A 20,168-nucleotide genomic window follows, 5' to 3' on the forward strand; every position below is an offset into this window, starting at 1 on the left:
AATAAAATCGCATTTGCTTACAGCAATAAATAGAGAAAAGGTTCATGCTACATATTGTGATAATAAGCCAATAAATCTCCTTTCTCAAAGAAAGTGCAAGATATATATATAATAATCTGGTTTAATATCTAGTCAGCAAAATTCATTTAAGCCAGCAAATAATAATACTTAGTAAAATAACTAAAATAATGATGGGATCGGATATTAATAAATTTAGTAATTGATTTAGGCTAAATGCCTGGTCGAGTGTTAAGTTGAGAGAGTACTAACTGCACCTGGAGAATAGTGGCACAAGGCATGATATTTATGAAGCTATAAATGTTTATGTCAGTTCTTAGTAACATCGGTTAAAGAGTGTAGCAAAAAAGTTCCCGGTGACATCTACGTTCAGAAATCACTCCTCTTTTTAGATGACTAAAAGTCGATCAGCCTCTGTCAAAAGGCTTAGGACTTTACCCGACAGTTGTTTTTTTAATCAAATCTTGCATTTGATATAGTTCTCTACACTATATGCGGGTGAAGATCAATTTACAAAATTGAACAGCAGAGTTAAGTCGTGCATATGATAAGCGCATATGGCATTGTTATCAGTTCCATTAGCGTAGTTCTCTTTCTCTCATTTTCAAGAATAAATGTTCACTACCTAATATATTTATGTTCATTATATGACTACTACATGTTACGATCTAGTATGTGTGTTCTGCTGTGTTCTGTAATTGAAATGAAATTTAATTAAAAAAGAGAATTTGCAATAGTCGTCCAACATTCCATCTTTTGCCGCATGGGAGTGAGGTCGTCGCAGTTCTACGACTTGTGTTTTTCGTTTATTTTTGTGCATCATTGTGTTTGTAGTGCCATTGAAACTATAAAGCATCAAATTTATTTAATTGTAAATTTGATTTACAATACAAATTCTTCTTATATTATTTATATTATTTGTTATTAAATGCGTTCAATACGAAAAAACAATAAACAATAAATCAAATTTACAATAAATACAAAGTATATAAAGTACAAGTTTTAAAAAAGAATTTATGCCGCTGGCTTTTTTGTCGTCTACTTAAAAGCAATAAAAGAAATAAAAACGAAACGTGATCATACGATATTTTGCATTTACGTCGTCATTATCAAAATCATCATCAGCCTAGCTGGCAGCAGTCAGTCAATAAACCAACCTGCGCTGCTGATTGAAACGTCGCAATTCAGATGAGAAAAAAGTGCCAAAATCGGCAAACAAACACAAACTGCAGTGGAAAAGACAATACACAAACTGGTGAAGATTCGACAATTAAACATTTACAGATATTAACAGATATTTAGAGATATCTACAGATCTACAGATTGCAATGCAACGAGTATCTAAACTGATTAAAAGATTTCGTAAACTTGTTTAGCTCGTCAAACTCTTGAGGTTTTGCTCGTGAAGATCGATCGAATCACATACGTTCACAAAATTGATCAATTGCAAAAATTAAAAATTACACAATCACGCGATAGTGATAACCTACTGCTCCCGAAATAAAACAGTTAAGAAACGTCAGACTCAGCCATCAGCAGTTGCAGCTCGTTACAGGCACGTTTCCATCTATGATTTTATTCTAATTTGGTGTCAATTAGGACAAATACTCTAAACCCAAAAATGCTCGGTTTATTAGTGAATTTCGTGCATAGTGCTCTCGAATTTTCAATGTTGGGGTGCATTGAAGCAGCTTCAATTGCCCTCATCATTTACTACATTTATGCAAAAACAAGGTGAGATGGCTTTAAAGTTTATTATTATTACAAAATTATTATAATATTTAAATAGTATCAACTTATTATCACTTTATTAAAATTAAAATACGAATGGAAAATTAAATTAAGTTGAAAATAATTTATAAGCAGTGGTGTCGTGAACATTAGTGCAACCCGGAGGACCATACCTTTTTGACGTCCCTTGAAAAAAAGATTTATTAATGTGATCTGGGGAATGTACTCGTTTTAAGAACCATTTTTACGCCACTGTTTATAAGTTAAGTAATATAACAAAATTAAGAAAATTAATTTTAAATTCTTTTATAAACTTATTTAATTTGCAAAATTTGTCAACGTTTTGTTTTTAGTTAAATTTGCTGATAAGGCTTATATACATGTAACAAACTTATTAGTTTTAATGTTAATTATTTTATATAATTGTTCAATATATAAAAAACATGCACGTTTCAAAGTATATTCGAACTTTACCTCAGTGCGGGCTAATATAATAATCAATAGTAGAATCATTGAATAGGGACTATTTAAGTGAGAAAATAATTTATTAAAATAAAACTACTTTTTATAAATAACTTATTTACTTAAAAAATATTTAATTTTTTAATTATTGAAGTATTAGTTGAAATTGGATGTTAAATTAACTACAAATAATTACAAATAATTAGTATATAATACTACAATAGTAACGTAGAATAAATGAATATGTATTTTATCAAATTTGATAAGTATTATTATTTATAATGATAACAGATTTTTGTATAGATTACAATTTCACCTCAATCGAATGATAGGTGTTGCGATCTTATTATTATTATTATTATTATTATTGTTGTTGTAGTTTACAGGGATCTGTAAAGCTGATAGCTTGAAAGGAATTACATGACAAATACAAATTATGAAATTATTGTTTAATTTAAAATTTTGTAATGCAACTAATTAAGTTCTATAAAAAATCAAGACAAAGACAATTCAATTTATAAAATTATTAATTTACGATACAAAAATATTTATGTTTATTATTTATTATATGTGTTTACTATTGATTTATCCAGTAAAGATACTAGTATGTAGGTAACCGACTCAGGCTACATTGGCTTACTATGATATCACATGATTACAGTAAAAATTCTAAGCAAAATGTCCAGTTTATATTGGATCTTTAGTTGTGCTTACAAATTGTAGTAATCTTGTCAGGCAACAAATGAGATATCTTTCAGCTGAGTGTAATATTATAACAGCTAAAAATGTTACACGTTTATTAAGGACAACTAAGTAAGTTAGTTGGTAATCTAACGATGTTGCGATTTTGCTATATATTGGATAGGAATAGCTGGTTGATATTCATATCTATTCATTTATAAACTTATATGTAAATATTTCTTTTATATACTATATAAATGAATGGTAGTTTTTATAATATGTCTATACCTTAGAATCCTTAATTTGGATTCTAAGGTATAACTTATAATTTGCAAACATAACTTGTTTGCAATTCTTAATCAAAAAAATATTTCATTATGTTAATAAACCCATAACTAAAATGCCGGAATGCACCAATTAAAGGATGATTGACAAAAATAAAACAATTATTAAAAATTATTTCTTACCTAAAACATCAATAATGAAATTAGTCAAAAATAAAATATACATCAATATTTTAATCTTATTAACAATCATAAATCTATAGCCAATATAGGAAACTTGTACAGCAGTAACAATGGTTTTAAATAGTATCACTCTTCCCAAAAGGGAACTTAAAAAAAATAAATCTTTCCTCGAGTACAGAGATGAAGCTTGAACTTGCTCAAAAACAATTAATTTTTAATTATTTTATATGAACTATGACATCTTTTGGATGAAATATTTTTATATAATATATAAATCCAAACAGATTATTTCTTCTAATTGATATCAGATAATAAATATTATCACTTTCAGTAAAGGTTATGTGTTCTACAAATTTGTAAAGCACATACATTAAGACCGAAAAGTTTTCGGAAATTCTCATTTAAAATTCGCGCGCTGTATATTTTTCGATATTTTAAGTTTATGTAGTTTGGCAGCAATTAAGGACAATTACTATGCCAAAAATGAGCGCGATTTGTCAGACAGTTCGTTTACGGCAGCTGTTGAAACCAGTTCACCTCAGTAGTGCGTTGCGAAAAAAACAATGGAAAAAAATATTGAACAAAGAGTTTGCATCAAATTTTGTGTTTCGAACGAAATTTCGTGTGCAGAATCGTTGCGAATGCTACAAAAGGCTTATGGGGAATCAGTTTTATCGAAAACTCAAGTTTATGAGTGGTACAAAGCCTTTCAGGACGGTCGTACGACCGTCGAAGACATTTCGCAACGCACTACTGAGGTGAACTGGTTTCAACAGCTGCCGTAAACGAACTGTCTGACAGATCGCGCTCATTTTTGGCATAGTAATTAAGGACAGTGCTGCCAAACTACATAAACTTAAAATATCGAAAAATATACAGCGCGCGAATTTTAAATGAGAATTTCCGAAAACTTTTCGGTCACAATGTATTTACTAAAATAATTATTTAAACTGTACAGTTAAATATATATATAAATATATATATATATATTAATATATGTGTATATATTTATATATTGCTTTGAATTAGTTACAACTCATTAACTTTAAAATATTTATTTTTCACATAATATGTTTTGATATTAGATAGATACTTATACTTAATTTAAATTTTGAAAGCTTCTTATAAATATTAATGAAAAGTTCAAAGGCTTTATATTTAGTAAATACTTTAATATAAAATAAATAACACAACAGATATATAATATCTATACATTTATTTGGAAATAAATTTTGGAAAAATAAAACAAAACAAAGAACTTAGCGATTAAATTAATTATTCATTCACAACAGTGTGGCGCATCATTATTTCCTTTATAATGTACACATGTAACCTAGTATTTCAATTTCTTATCTCTTGCGTTTTTCTTTCTTTTTTTTTAAATAATGGAATTATTTCTTTATAAAAATAATTTCGTTGGTTTTACTTTGTCCCAAAACAGAGTTTATGAAAACGAATTTAATATATAATTTATGTAATCAATAATAATACATTTTATATTCAGAGTCTTAGTTAAGCTTTAAGTACGATTTGACTGTGAATTTATTATTCTTTTATGAAGAACGCAGGATAAAAACTTATATTCCAATGAGATATATAAAGCAATATTTAAAATTCATTTTCTAAATATGGGATTCAATATTATTGATAATATTTTATACTTCAATATAATATCGTCCACTAAAGGAAGACTTGAAGATCTAAAAAAAATTGATAATATAATATATAATAACATAAACATTTTATATTGATAACATTTTAATTAGTCTGGAAATAATTTGTTAATTATTATTTTTTTATATAACTTTCAACAAAATTTCAGTACTTATTTTTTATTAGATTATTTGATCGTATGTTATATTGAACTTTAATACTTTGGCAATATATATTATTGCGACTTTTTTTTATGCTAAAACCTTACTCATCATAAATATAGTGAAATTTTCTTAATTTGTAATAATTGAAAACATGTAAAAGACTGCAGTTGTGCTATACGTCCTTTTCTTCAATTTCATACAATATAGATATCACCCATAATATGGTTTCCATAGCCCCCTTATGAGTGTTGACTCACATTTCTCTCAAAAACAATTTGACTTTAATATTAGATTAATTTTCTTTACAATAAAAACAAAAAAATGCTTAAGATCAATAAATATTTATTCAAGTTGCAGAACGGCTTAATAAATCCATTAATATGAAATTGATAATAGCAAATTGATTATGTGTAAAAACATTAAGAATGTTGCTTATACTAAAGGTAAATTTTCTTTTAATCTTATTTATATTACCAAGTGAAAATAAAAAGAATGTATAATAAACTTTAAGTACAAAGCTCAATAGATTAAAAATAATTAATTGTTTTTAATTGCCGTCATATTTACTAATAATAAAAAAAGCTAATCGAATTATGATATTTGGAGTTATTGAATATCAGAAATATTTATTAAAAAAGATGAGATTACTATATTTAGAAATCATTGTAGTTTTTTATTCTAAACTAATTACTTTGTTAATTAAGTACCTACTATTTAATCTATATATTTAAAAAACGATTTATTGTAAACAGAAAAAAAGTAAAAACATCAATATTAATTTTAATTTGCATGTTAGTTATGTACTTATTTATCACGTAGTTAATACTTTTTATTAAACTCTAGGTAGTAATAGTTAATACTTTTTATTAAAATCTCTAGGTAGTAAGGAAGTAATGTCATTTTATTAGATTAGTTTTTTATTATTCTAATAAGAAATGAAGTAATATCTTTTTATCTAATTAGATTTTTGTTTAATAATGATGTATGCAATGAATATAATAAAATAAAGATTGTTTAATAAGATTATAAATTTTTGCTTGTAAATATTGCTTTGTTAAATTATTTATATTTCTTATATTTATTATTCTTTTATTATCTACAGAGCACCTGCAATAATTGCTGGCCTGTTTCCTAACTTAAATTTAAATATCGATTATCGATCATCATTGATAAAGTTTAACAACATGGGCAATGAACTTTTAATTACATTACGCAATAGTACTAAATTAGTAAGTATACAATAAAATATATTTGTCCGTATTTATAAATATTATTTTGTTATGAAAAGATTTATTTATATATAAAGACCGTTCTATGAAAATAATCATAATCAAACAGGAGTAATTTAATGTGAAATAAGTAACTAATATAAAAACATATTACTAGGGAAATTAACTAGCAGAGTCATCCCCTTTTAGACAAAAATTACATTCGATCACTTCAGACAGACCCATTTCGTTGGTAGCAATCTTAAAGTAGCAAAGTTAAAACAACCTCTTAACTCCAATGTTATGCTATGTAGAAACTACAAAGCATTTCGAGTAGTTGAGTTTATGATAGTATAAAAACAAGGCAAATAGTTAGTTGACTATTGACTCACACTCAAAAGAAATTAAAGTTCTTAAAACATAATACGTTAATAGAATACGGTAATCTATTTGTTGTTACCTGTTGCTTGTGTTGTCTACATAAACCACATACATCTTTACAATTTCAAAATTGTAAACAAATTAAACTAAATTTTTAATACCTTTGAAAAGTTTGCTGGATTACAAGTCTCTTATGTCTTAGTGCAATCAATATAAAAGGTTAATAATTTTAAATCTTGATATCTTGAGAAGTAATTAATATTGGCATATAGTTTAGTGAAAAAAGTTGCTCAATATCAAATTATCAAATAGGTTCCATGGAACATCGGAATTGTTTTTTTACTTACTTTGTGAAGTATAAAGGACAAAGAAATTTTTAAGCATGTATTTTAATAGCTAAAATCAAATTATAAATCTCTATTGAATTCAGCTTACAAAAGGTGCATTTGGCTGCTCCTAAGTGTGGCAAAAAAACAACTTGCTAATATATACGCAAAATAACAATACTATTTTCTCCTTCTATACGACTAAATATTTTAGCGAATGCAGAAAAAAATGTTACCAAAGTGATAAGCGATCTGTTGTCAACCTTCATTGAAAATTTCAACTAAAGAAGATTTCAACGAATATTCCAGTCATCTGTCAAAGCTTGTAAATAAAATGGAAAAGTTTCACAAGTTTAAAAATTTTGGAAAATAAATATTTTTAAAAATATGCGCATTAACATGTACAAAAATATATAGAAATACATGAAGAAAGTATAATTTAACAGCGCTTTAAATTTTTTAACTTATAAGTTGCTAACAAATTAATACTTATTCGGGCATAAATATTCTAAACTGTTATTAATTTTGTGATAAAAGAAAATTTCGAAATTCCCTACATTCTTAATATTGCTTTTAATATATTATGCACTTCAATTTTCAATTTTATATTATTTATTTTTATACAAAATGTAGTTTGCTTGCATTATGTGCATATATAGCAAGTATGTAAGTTTTGCTCTTTGCGAAAACATAACATCTGACAAACAGCAACAGTGATGCCAATATTTTACTTAGGGCCATGTTATGTAAAGTGTTACGGGCACGGCAAAATTTGCTATTTCGGGTTATGACGAAAATGCTCACTTTCAATTTGCCAAAAAAAATAAACAGCAAGAAAAAGTGTGTAATGATGTTACAATTTGCAAATCTTGCACATATGCAAGTAAATTACATTTTGTGTAAAAATAAATTCTAATTTTTAAATTTATGAAATGATTGAATTTTGTTTCAATTTTGGTATACATATGATTTTTAACATATGATTGCAATATTTGTTGGAGTTTTCAATGAAGGTTCACAATAGTTCGCTTATTGCGTTGGTAACACTTTTTTTCTGGTCGATGTGTTTAGCAAGTATACCCATACTGGCTGTGGTAAAGAAAATAGTGTTGTTGTTTGCGTACATTTCTGCCAGTATAGGCCAACAACTTGCTGTTTTTTGCCATCCTTGCGAGCCCATTAGCACATATAAGCCTAACAAAATTTTTATTTAGTTCAAAGTTACCATCAAATGTAGTGCTTATTTTATTTGTTCTTCTGCGACATGCTAACAAAAAAAAGTCTAATATAAAATGTTCACTAATAACTTTTTTGTGTCATTCATTTTATTGTTATGTATATATATATATATATAACAAGCTTTTTTATAGAATCCATTCGCAAATTTATTTAAAATTTTCTTACTTGTCATGTGGGTATTTACTGGTTTATATTTACCAAAAGTTGTTCTATTGGAGCATTCATGTCAAAAGAATACAATTATTTTAGTATTTTGTTAACTCTAGAAAAACATTAATAAAAAAAGTGATGATGGTAACCCTGTCATTTATCTCCTTTTCTTGCCGGTTTGTTGCCGGCTCTTTAATTGTGTTTTTGATAAATGTAGCTAGAAAAATGATTACCGAATTTTATAAAATACATAGCTGGTTTAAGGTTTATATATTTTTATATTACTTACGATAACAACAATAATTATATTGCTATTCAATTTTAGGAAACTAGGTCTGCACAGACACTTCAACAAAGTTCCGGAACTCAAAATATGTTGAACTTAACACCACATGCTGGACGAAAACCTTTTGTCTCGAGTTTCAATTATAATGTTTTCTTCTCCCATTTGTCTCAGGTTTTAAACATTAAAAAATTTAATTATCCACAGGTAAGCGAATCGAATTTCATAATACAAAAATATAATATGAGAAATTTACAGATATCAAATATAGTTCAAAAGGATTCAGTTTTACAAATTGCAATAAAGCAGGCTGTCGAACAAATTTTACGCGAACAACGTAGCTCGAATGGTACTCGGATTTTGGATAGATTGAAAAACGATCATAACCAAGATAGCAATGCGCGTAGTGAGCAAGAAGAATTAAATTATCAAAAAATTTTAAAATCACAGGAAAAACGTACCATTAATACATTAAAAAATATGCGTTCATCCATTAACACATTTTTGATTCAACTCACTTCTTGGGTTTTGTATAAGTTGCTACCATGTTTTTTGACGGGTGTTGTTACAAATACCAAACAAATTAAAATGCTGAAAAAAATTTCGGATGACGCACCAGGTGTTCCTTTAATCTTTGTACCATTACATCGAAGCCATCTTGATTATATAATGGTAACTTTTATATTAGCAAATAATGACATACGATGTCCAATCGTTGCAGCAGGTGATAATTTACAAATTCCGGTATTTGGGGGACTATTGCGAGGATTAGGTATTTTGATAATTTGATATGTTTTATCGGTAAAACATTTTTTCGTTTTAGGCGCATTTTTTATTAAGCGTAAAATAGATCCAGTTGTAGGCAACAAAGATATATTATATCGTGCGATTCTGCAACTCTATATACAACATGCACTTAAGAACGGTCACAACATAGAATTTTTCATAGAAGGAGGACGTACGCGCACTGGCAAGCCATGTATGCCTAAAGGTGGAATATTATCAGTAGTTGTTAATGCGTTTATGGATCACAGCATCAGTGACGCTTTACTTGTACCAGTTTCAGTAAATTATGAGCGTTTAGTTGACGGTAATTTTGTAAGAGAACAAAAGGGACAAAAAAAAGAAGCTGAATCATTTTCCAAAGCAATAAGTGCTATATGGAAGGTATGTTCCATATATTCGTGTTATTTTCATAATATAAATATATTTTTTTAAGGCACTTACATCAAATTATGGCCTCATGCGTATAGATTTTAACGAACCTTACTCAATCCGTCAACTTGTTCAATCCTACAATAAAATAACCAAAGATGAAACTTTACCAAACAGTTATATATCAGCGCAAAGGTAGTTTTTTTGTTCTCATTACAAACATTTTATTGAAAATTCCTTTTAGAGTTTTACAACACAACCAGTCTACTTCTTCACTCTATGGTACTGATGTAGTATGCGAAGAACATCGGAACCTTATCGATAGTATATCTCGCCAAATTGTATATGATTGCGCACAGGCAACTTCAGTTATGTCAACTAATGCATTATCGTTTATATTACTTACTGAACATAGACAGGGGGCAACTGGCAAAGAAATTGCGAAAAGTTTTGATACATTACGTGAATCTTTGTTTGGTCAAAAAGATTTGGGTTTTGCAGGAGAATCATTACAGATTGTATTTTACGCTGCTGATTTGTTGGGAGGTAAGTAATAAAATAATTATTTATGTAAATCGTACTACAGTCCAATCGTTTGTTAAAGATTTGATTACAACATATACTAAAGATGGGGAAACAATTTTTAAGCCTCAGTCTAACATCGAAAGTATGATTGAATTGTCATATTATTCCAATATGTTGACACCACATTTTGCTCTGCAATCTATTTTATTAACTACATTTCATTCTCTATTACCTACGAAAGAGGAAAGCTTGTCAGAAAGTGATGTATGTTATCCATACTATAAATCTTTTTTAACTGTATAAAATAAATTATTTATCACAAAATTCAGGAATCACCTTTAATAGGAATAACAAGGACAAAACTTGTGGAAGTAGCTGAACAAAATTGTGATGTATATAGGTACGAGTTTATTCTATGCAAACCTACAGAAAATCTGAAAGATGCATTATATAATGCACTGGATGTCTTGATTGAAAGGCAGTATTTCAACATGAATGAAGTTAGTTGATTTGAAGAATTTGGTTTCATCTTATATTTTTAACACTGATCTCATTGACAGAAATTGTTTATATGCGAAGCTGATTACGTCAAATACACTAAAACTTCCTATTTTGAGGACGGTTCCGAAGATGATTATAACGATGTGGAACAACCGGACATATTTTTTGATCGTGAATCAATAAAAATGCAAAAAGCAATATGCGAGGTGCTGGCACCGTTTGCAAATTCATATCTAGCTGTAGCCCAATCACTTTACATTTTATACAACAACCCTACATTAGAAACAGAATTTATAAAAATTATTATAAACAAATTGATTGCAAATGTGAAAGAAGGACAGTGTATATATGGTGAGTAACATTAGAAAATAAACCGCTTTTACTCTGTTACCGAACTCGTTACTCGACCTCGTGAATACCTCTCATATATATTTGTCACAAAATTTTTATTTGCAAAATGAAATAATCCTATATTTTTGTTTCAGCTGAAAGTGTATCGATAGATTCTGTTCGAAACTGTTTAAAGCTATTGGAGAAATGGTCTGTCGTTCAAATTTACAACGCAAACGGGATGCGCTTGATTGCTCTTAATAGACTTTACGAATTAAATATAGAGTCTTTAAATCCAATTATTCAACGAATATCCGCTGTTGTACCAATTTATGATAACGGTTACTTTTAGTTAAAAAAATATTTAAAACTACATATTTAATGAAAAGTTAAATTTTATTAATTTTTTATACACGCTTCCAACTCAAGTAGTTAATATATAGTTAATAAATTAATTGTAGTATAATAAAAAGTCAATAAATTGTTGATGTATAATGATTTCATACATTATTAAGTCTTTACTCTTATAACTAGTATAACACTGCGTATTAAAAAGGATATAATAAAATAAAATTTGTTGTGAACATGTGTGAATGTAAAAATACAAAATCAACCAAGAGATTTTTTATTTTAAGTTAATTTATAGAATCTATGCATAATTTAAAAAATTTAATGTACATAATAAAAACACATTTTAAATATTTTTACAAGTTCAAAATTATCTAAATTATCATTAAGTGTTCAATTATAAAATAAACTTATAAATAAAAATAATTTGTTACAAACATTATATTTAACTGTCATAATTTTCTTTTTAAAAGTGCAGATATATACAAAAACAAATATTTTATCATAATTAAATAAAAGCATCCAATCAAAGTTTTATATTTAGAAAGCATACATTTTAAAATTTCATGCTAAATCGTGGGAAAATTAAGCAATAAATTATATATAAAATTTTCCAAATAAAATACACGTTTTGAAATATATTCATCAGAATGATTATTAGTGTTATATCTTCTTTTGTAAATGAGTTGTAAAAATGGTTATGGTCGATTTCAGTTATTTACACATTTTTAGATATATTTTTGAATGATAATAATCAATAACTGTCAATAATAAGTGCAATTAATTTTTTTTATCAGACCGTTTAGCCGAATTAACTTTTATTTCATTAGTTTTTATTGAACGTGGACGACCTTTTGGTTTTGTTGTGACTTTTGCTTGCGAAAGTTGATCATCATCAGGAACCTATAGTATATTTGGGATATTTGATATATTTTTTATTTAGTTTGTATAATATTTTATATAGTATTATTTTATGCATTGTATAATATTTTTTATAGTAAAATTCAGTTTTTGTACCTTAGTTTTGTCTTCCATATATTTTGAACCAATTTGACCGGCACACTTTGGAGCCCCACAGAAACAAGTCTTCGAACCAGAGCCAAGTACGCGGTTCCAGCTATAATTGAACGTCAATTCCGTCTTCTAAAATAAACATTTAGTAATAGTAATACACTTAGATATATAAATTTTTTAAATACCGGTAAGATATCCACTAAAGCAAATAAACCAATTCTAGTAATACCATTTATAGACCACTTTTGTGCCTCACAATTAGGTTGGCATGAGTGATTTATAAAGCGGGCTAGGTTTCCCTTAGGACCAGCATCAATAATTCGATCTTTTTCCAATGATAGATAATAAAAATTATCATCAAAGTCATTTGCTTTTTGAGATAGTCGCGCTTTAAATTCGTCTTCATTTATGATTTCACCAACGTACTCTATTATAAAAGAACCAAAACTTATTGGTTCTAAACAAATTAGTCCAAAACCACGATTTTTTGTATGTATAACTTCTAATTTTGGGTATATTTTTGACTGCAAGCATCGATTTTCGCAACGATCACCAGCTGGACATAACTTTGGTAAGCACTCGTTGTATAATGAACGATTTATGCAATTTGCTTCAGGACTGCAAGGATGTGGCATATCTGGTGTGCACCCACATACTAAAATATCTTCTAGATTTCTTTGAACTTTAACAGGCGGAACAAGACGGTTAGATCTAATTTTCTCATATGGTTGAGGATCTAATTTATTTGTTCCTTTATTTAACAAAGACATTCTTTTTAAATTTAAGATTTCAAATATTCTCTTTGCTTCTTTTACACCTCGTTCGTAGTTCTTATCCATTTCTAATCATATAAAAAATTATTACTTTTATATTTTTTTTCATTCTAAATATTTATTTTGTTGTGATTACCTTTTTTACCCTTGATTGGAGCAGTATCATCGCCTTCCATGTACAAATAAATACGCCGCCTTGATATCCAACAATGATCGTGAGTACCAAAAAATCTTATAACGAAGTCTAATGGATTATGTGGCTTTTTCTTTATGTTCATTGGTATTTCAGTAGGTGCTAAAATAACTGCTGGCCACCAACGAAAATTATTAAACTTAGCCCAAACCATTTCGCCATAAAGAGGTAACCGTCCCGACTCACATTCTTCGCATATATATGGTTCTTTTGTGTTCAACTCAATATTTGCGCATTCTGGGTGAACCGCAATTGGACAAGTTTCGCAACAAACAAGATTTCCGGCACCAACACATATAAAGCAAAAATTTACGTTTATTTTAGCATCAGCTTTACTTATATCGTGTCTTGGACATATCATATATGATGATGAGAGTATTTGAGAGCCAGCTGGAATGCAATGGGAATTGACGTGATATGAGCTAGGACATCTAATACATTTTATTATTTTGGTCAAGTGCTGATATTTTCCTCTTGGATCATCTGAAACGCATGTGTGACATACATGCGATGGACATCTGAATGACTGAATCACGCCATTAGATTTGAGGATTTTAGCTTGTGGCCAATATCTGCAACATGACGGATGGTAAGCTTGGAGACATTGCTGTACATGACAAATCAAAGTTTCTTCATCCGAATCAAGTAATTTAGAATTTTTACACACGTAGCATCTAGGGGCAGGATTTTGTGCACATTCAAAGCAGATTTGATTTTTATTTGCTGTTTGTTCGTGATTGCTTTGAATTAATACATCTGAATCAATTAAATGATAATCATTGCTGGCAGTATTTAGATCGTTAACGGCATCCTGACTGGATACAGCTAAATTGTTTTGTGTATTTACATTTTTATTAATTGATGATGCAATTATGTTTAGAGACGAATCTGTTGTGCTGTTTGATCGCGATCTTCTACGAGTTATTGAACGTCTAACATTACTGTCATCATTATTTTTTCGAGTATTAGTTGCGCAATCTACATGAATCCAGGACCGACAGTTCGCACATTTTATTATATTATCACCCCCTTTGTAACAATACTTACAAACTGTAAACTTTCCAACTCCTCGAAATAAATATTTTTGATCTAAATTGTACAAATCGTCAATAACTTCTTCTATTGCACGAGTTGGTTCTCTTTTTACTCTTTCTTCTTGTACTCTCTCTACTAACTCATTAACCGGTTTAGTATTCATTTGATTCAAGTTCGTTGACAAACGTTGAAAGGCTATATGTTTCAACCTATTTGATAAGCGTTTCACTGATGACGATGACCCATCGTTTTCTATGTCGGTCAACACTGACCCATATTCAGAAGCACTATAACTATTATAAAGTTGTTGTTCATATTCGACTTTATTCATATATTTTAATGACCATATTTTTTTTGCGTAAATAAGCAAACTTTCGTCATGTTTATCATTCATATTACTTTCCGTAGTAAATTCTTTCAACGCAAGTTGAAGTTTTTTAAAATTCGGGTCTTCGAAAATATCAGGGCATAAGCTGTTGGTAGAGTTCCAAGTATCTGACGGTTCTTCTTTACTTAATTCAGCACCTAGACTTAGTTTTGTACGTTTTGGCATCGCTTTTATAGGTGAATATTGTGGACTAAATGGTGATATTGATCGTTGTCTCTTGGATAGAGGTACCATTTCCGTACTCATATCATCTATAGAATCTCTTCTTATTTGTGAGTCTCCATCATATGTTTCCATCATTGTCAATCGTCGCTTCATTTTGGTTTTTGATATTAATCTAATATTTACATAAATTACATAAATTAATATAAGCAATAAAATATTAAATATACACAAGATTAAAAGAAACGGGCGTAAACTATTTATTAATTAATTTATTAACTCTTTACTTTGTACTTACCGTGTATTTTCATACATCTCTTTAAGCACTTCTAAACGCTCCGAATGATCCACTCTTGTTAAAATAGTAGCTTCGCGAACGGCTTCATACCATTTTTGCTCTCTATTTCGATTCGGAATCATACATTTATTTTGGATTGCCTTTTTGCCTTCTGTTTTCTCGATATCATCGACAAGTTTTTTATAGGATTTTAATCCTGCATATGGCATAACATTTTTCGCCATATTTGTTCGACAATTATCAGCAAGAAACATAACATGTACAAAATTTTTGGAACTTATGTTCGTAATAATATTTCCATCTGGATCTGGGCAAGCGATACAAGGCCAATAACAGTAATTATATATTTGAGCCCACAGTAAATCACCACTTTTATATGGCAAACAATGTTCGTCATTGGCTATCGATGAACCTTTTGCACTATCATTGCTGATAGGCGAAGAAGACTTTGCAACAGATACGAAATCTGTAAAATTCTGATTCTCGTTTATCAATTGTATGTGTCCAGTAAATTCCACGTCATCTAAATCAGTATCCAATTTGGCTACTGTACAATACACGTTACTATTTACTATTGGCTCGTTACATTCCTGTTCATGAATTGAGCGTTCTTGTTTTTTATCGTTTAAAAATACACCTATTACATCAGTTTTAGATACATTTTTGCAAGCAATGTTATCACCCACAAATATTAGGTCTTCAATAGAAGTTTCATTGTTGATGAGACTATAGTCCGTTTCAGCATTAGCTGTTTTTAATTCCTCACTTTTTAGAGGAATTTTTGCAGTAATCGTTAAACACTGATTATTTAAATCTATAAAAGCAGCTTTCAAATGATCGCTACCATGTTTTGATTCAATGCTGTTTGAAACTTCACTTAAACTGTTTGACTGATCTACATTAACATTAATCTTAGGTATGGTATTACCACAGGATATATTCTCATCGAAAAATATTATGTCTTCGATAGTCGTTTTATTGTTTATGATACTGAGATCTGGTTCACCACTTGCTGTTCTTGATTTTTTAGGTTTTTTTAGAGGACTTTTTATAGCAATTTTTAAACCTTCGTAAGCATTTAAATGGTGATATTCTTTTTTTGTGTCAACTTTAGTAAAATCGCTTACATTTTTTTGCGCCTCAGTATTATCAGTTACAGATATGACACTTTTACAAGCTATGTTTTCATCAACAAATATTACATCTTCGGTAGAAGCTTCATTGTTGTCAAAACTTAGATCTGTTATAGTTTTCTCTCTTCTCTTGCTTTCTTTTTTTGTTGCATTAAATTGAATTCCAGTAAAGTTTTTATTAAGATTAAAATTTTCATTTACATCTTTAAACTCAACGTTATTCAAAACATTTTTTTGAAGTTCACTTAAATTCTTGTGCTGTACTCCAGTAACATTAGTTTTGGATATGCCATTTTCAGTAACAAATATTACATCCTCGTTAGAAGTTTCATTACTGGCAGGAATGAAATCTAGCTCAGCACTAGAATTTTTTAATTTCCTACGATTTCTTAAAACATTTTGCGATCCATTGAATTTTGTGTTGGTCTGATTTTTGTTTAAATATTGATCATCTTTTGACTTTTTCGGACTTAAGCGTTTATTTGGAGGCTCAGTAATGTTATTTTTTGGTTGATCGTCACCTTGAAACTTGTCCTTGAATATATTTGCAGTAAGTCCGTTTCCAACTGATTTATGTTTTGAATTCGCTGATTTTTTTGTCTGATCGGAAACTGATGGTTTTGTTTTTTTCGTAGATGACGTTAGTTTTGGCATACTTTTATAATTTTTCCTTGTATTTTGCCTTTTATTAATGTTCGATACCGAATCAATAATTCTTGTAGATGTTGGAGTATGGCACAATTGTGATGTTGACCTAGATTTATATATTTTGGAGCTCAGTGCTGAAGTATTTCCTAAAAGAAATAAAAATTTATAATTTTGAATTAATACGTTTTCATACTATTTATTTTAAATTTTACACATACTTCTTCTTGGAGTTGATAAACTTTTATGTTTAACAGATTTGTTTTTTTCTTCAACTGCTATTTTCTTCGTTTTTTCCAAATTGTTTCGGACACCTAAAAATCACACAAAATTTGTTAAAATTCATATATAAAATATATCTACTTACTTTTTCTTGGAGTAGATAAACTGTGTGTGTTAACCAATTTATTTCCTTCAGGCGATGTATTTCTGTCATTCGGCGAGTCTTTCTTTGAATCTACAGCAGTTTTACTAGAGATTTTTTTTATAACACCTTTTTTAGATTCCGTTACCTTACTATTGGAAATAGGTAAGGCGCTGTTGCTGCTTTTCTTTTTTACTGTACAAAATTAACATATAAGTAAAATGAGAATTACATTATATTTTAATCATTTACCAGTTTTTTTAAACATAATGTATGTTCTATATGATAAAGTTTTGTAAAATATTATGCGCGATCAACGCAACAGTAAACCAATTAATTGCGACAATAATTACCGCGCCAAAAATCCTGCAGCCGTCTGACAAACTTTCAAGAAATGTTTACGTACAGGGTTGTTAATAATCAGCAGAGTTGCTTAGTAGAAGTATGTGCTCATAAAGTAATGCCAGATATAACAAAATCGAATATTTTGTGTGGTAAAGTCAGTTGATTGATTAATTAGCAATTAATCATAAAATAAAAAATTTTTCTATAATCATACTTATACAATAATACAATAATATCATTAGTAACTTGTTTGAATGCAATTGATTTTTAAGCAAATAAACAAAATATGAACAAAAATAGTATTAAAAAATAAATGACAATTGAAAGATGACTGAAAAAAGTATATCATGCGTTACATGATATACATTCAGCACATTCACAGTGTCTCGTTCAGGCACTTCCCATTTATATTAATGAGTGAACGTTCACATTCTAATGAGCTCATTTATGTGGCTGATAGAACGTTTGTAAACTTCACTTAATAATATATCAAATAAAATATCAAATTTCATCATTTATATATAAATTGATGTAATTGATATATAAAAATACATAAATAAGTTTATATATCAAATATATATTTAATATCACTGTTATTTGTTGTTTTTTAATAGTTTACAATTTTTTATAAATCATTGTATGTTCTTTTTTACAATATTAGACATTAAATTATATTAAATTCCTTGCATATTCTATGTTTTTTCTGCTGAATTATTTTCTTGTAACCATACGAAATTAAATGTCATCTGCTTACAATTGAAATGTAAACAAAGAAAAACTCTACAATTAAAACTTTTTAAAATATAAAAGCTTTTTCACATGCCTCAAGTAACTTGTGCCAGTGTAAATGACAAAATTTTAAAGTTAATCAAGTAACTCCAGAGTAAGCACTAGAAAAAAGGTATTATTGCTAAAAAGCTCATTTATATGAGTAAATCATCCTTATTAGTGGTTATAATGAGCAAAACCGCCTAAATGAGATGGTGCAAATGTGCTATAAGTCAATTTATATTAATCAAATTAAAATGTGGTCGTTGCCTTTGGCATAAGTTGATTTATTATACATTATAGGTATTAAGACGTGTTCGGTAACTCGCTAAAGTAATAAAATTTTATGAGTAATTGTATTTGTGAAATCCCAACATTACTAAGTTATTAAGTTAACGAATTACCAAGGCATCAGGTCAGAAATTTTTTTCAGTATTTGGTAAAACATCAGCTGATTACTTTATTCTGAAATGTAAAAAATTTATATTAAAAATTTTGTATTTAATATATATATTTCGAAATATATTCAAAAATTTAAATATAATTAAAAGATTAAATTCAAAAAGTTTCATTTTCTTTTTTTCAGTTTTAATTAATTTCTAGCTATTTTCTATCTTTTATATAAAAAAAAAACTGATAAAAATAAAATCAGCCCTTTAGACATTTGTTTGTATATAAAAATTTTGCTAAATATATATTAATATATACTTCAAGATATTTATATGTCAACATTTATTTCTATAAATATCCGTAATAAAAACAATTTATCTTATAAAATTTATTTGAAGATATTTTTTTTTTTATTTCATTTGTTTTACAATGCCTACCATTTAGTTATGTATTTATTAAGTGTTAAATCGCTACTCTTCAAGCTGGAATGCCAGAAACCACAAAAACTTCTACTGAGGAGAATGTACCAAAAGACAAATGTCATAAATGTATAATAATGTATAATGAATAATAAGATCATTAGAATAAATTTAAAACTTTTAACGATAATGAATAATATGACACAAAAATAGTATATTTTTATTAAAACAATTGTATGGAAGTTGATATTTCGCATCTTGATAAGAGGGACACTTATTTGCACGCAAAACTATTATCTAAATCTATTAAGCTAAAAATGCATAGCTCTACTTATTATATACATTATGTACATATGTTAATACCTACATATGTAAGTAAGTATATGCATATTGTGTTGTGGTAACTATTTCGAGTTTACTTTTTCATGATTTTTAAATAGATAATGTTTTAACTGAAAACAACAAATGTCTGAATAGATATATATATATAGATGTATGGCATTATAGATAAAACTAAATAAAGTCATTCTTATTGATATATGATAGCTTTTAATTTTATCTTGTTCTTTTTAAATATCGATAGTTTGAAAAGTGGTATATAGTGGCATATACTGAAATT

General features: G+C 28.1%; 2 protein-coding genes across 3 annotated transcripts; one reads left to right on the top strand and one right to left on the bottom strand.

Annotated features, from left to right (window-relative positions):
• The first annotated feature begins 972 nt into the window (after positions 1–972).
• On the top strand, positions 973–11,695 carry LOC119678612 (glycerol-3-phosphate acyltransferase 1, mitochondrial). Of its 2 annotated transcripts, XM_038090547.1 has the most exons (11): positions 973–1,752; positions 6,279–6,405; positions 8,806–8,970; positions 9,022–9,535; positions 9,587–9,930; positions 9,983–10,113; positions 10,163–10,464; positions 10,523–10,707; positions 10,773–10,943; positions 11,004–11,295; positions 11,430–11,695. In XM_038090547.1, the coding sequence occupies exons 1-11, from the start codon at positions 1,640–1,642 to the stop codon at positions 11,624–11,626; spliced, it is 2,541 nt and encodes an 846-aa protein (XP_037946475.1). In that variant the 5' UTR covers positions 973–1,639; the 3' UTR covers positions 11,627–11,695. The 2 variants fall into 2 exon arrangements, with proteins under 2 accessions (XP_037946475.1, XP_037946476.1); XM_038090548.1 differs by lacking the exons at positions 973–1,752; positions 6,279–6,405 and adding an exon at positions 8,643–8,744.
• Positions 11,696–12,222: 527 nt separating this feature from the next.
• On the bottom strand, positions 12,223–18,144 carry LOC119678039 (probable histone-lysine N-methyltransferase Mes-4). Its single transcript, XM_038089677.1, has 8 exons — positions 17,880–18,144; positions 17,631–17,822; positions 17,485–17,577; positions 15,486–17,412; positions 13,546–15,362; positions 12,822–13,477; positions 12,640–12,765; positions 12,223–12,525 (listed from the first exon to the last, which is right to left on the bottom strand). Exons 1-8 carry the CDS (start codon positions 17,893–17,895, stop codon positions 12,403–12,405), a joined length of 4,950 nt encoding a protein of 1,649 aa, XP_037945605.1. The 5' UTR covers positions 17,896–18,144; the 3' UTR covers positions 12,223–12,402.
• Between the last annotated feature and the right edge of the window lie 2,024 nt (positions 18,145–20,168).

Source organism: Teleopsis dalmanni, chromosome 2 (assembly GCF_002237135.1).
Source record: "Teleopsis dalmanni isolate 2A chromosome 2, ASM223713v2, whole genome shotgun sequence".
Classification (NCBI taxonomy): domain Eukaryota; kingdom Metazoa; phylum Arthropoda; class Insecta; order Diptera; family Diopsidae; genus Teleopsis; species Teleopsis dalmanni.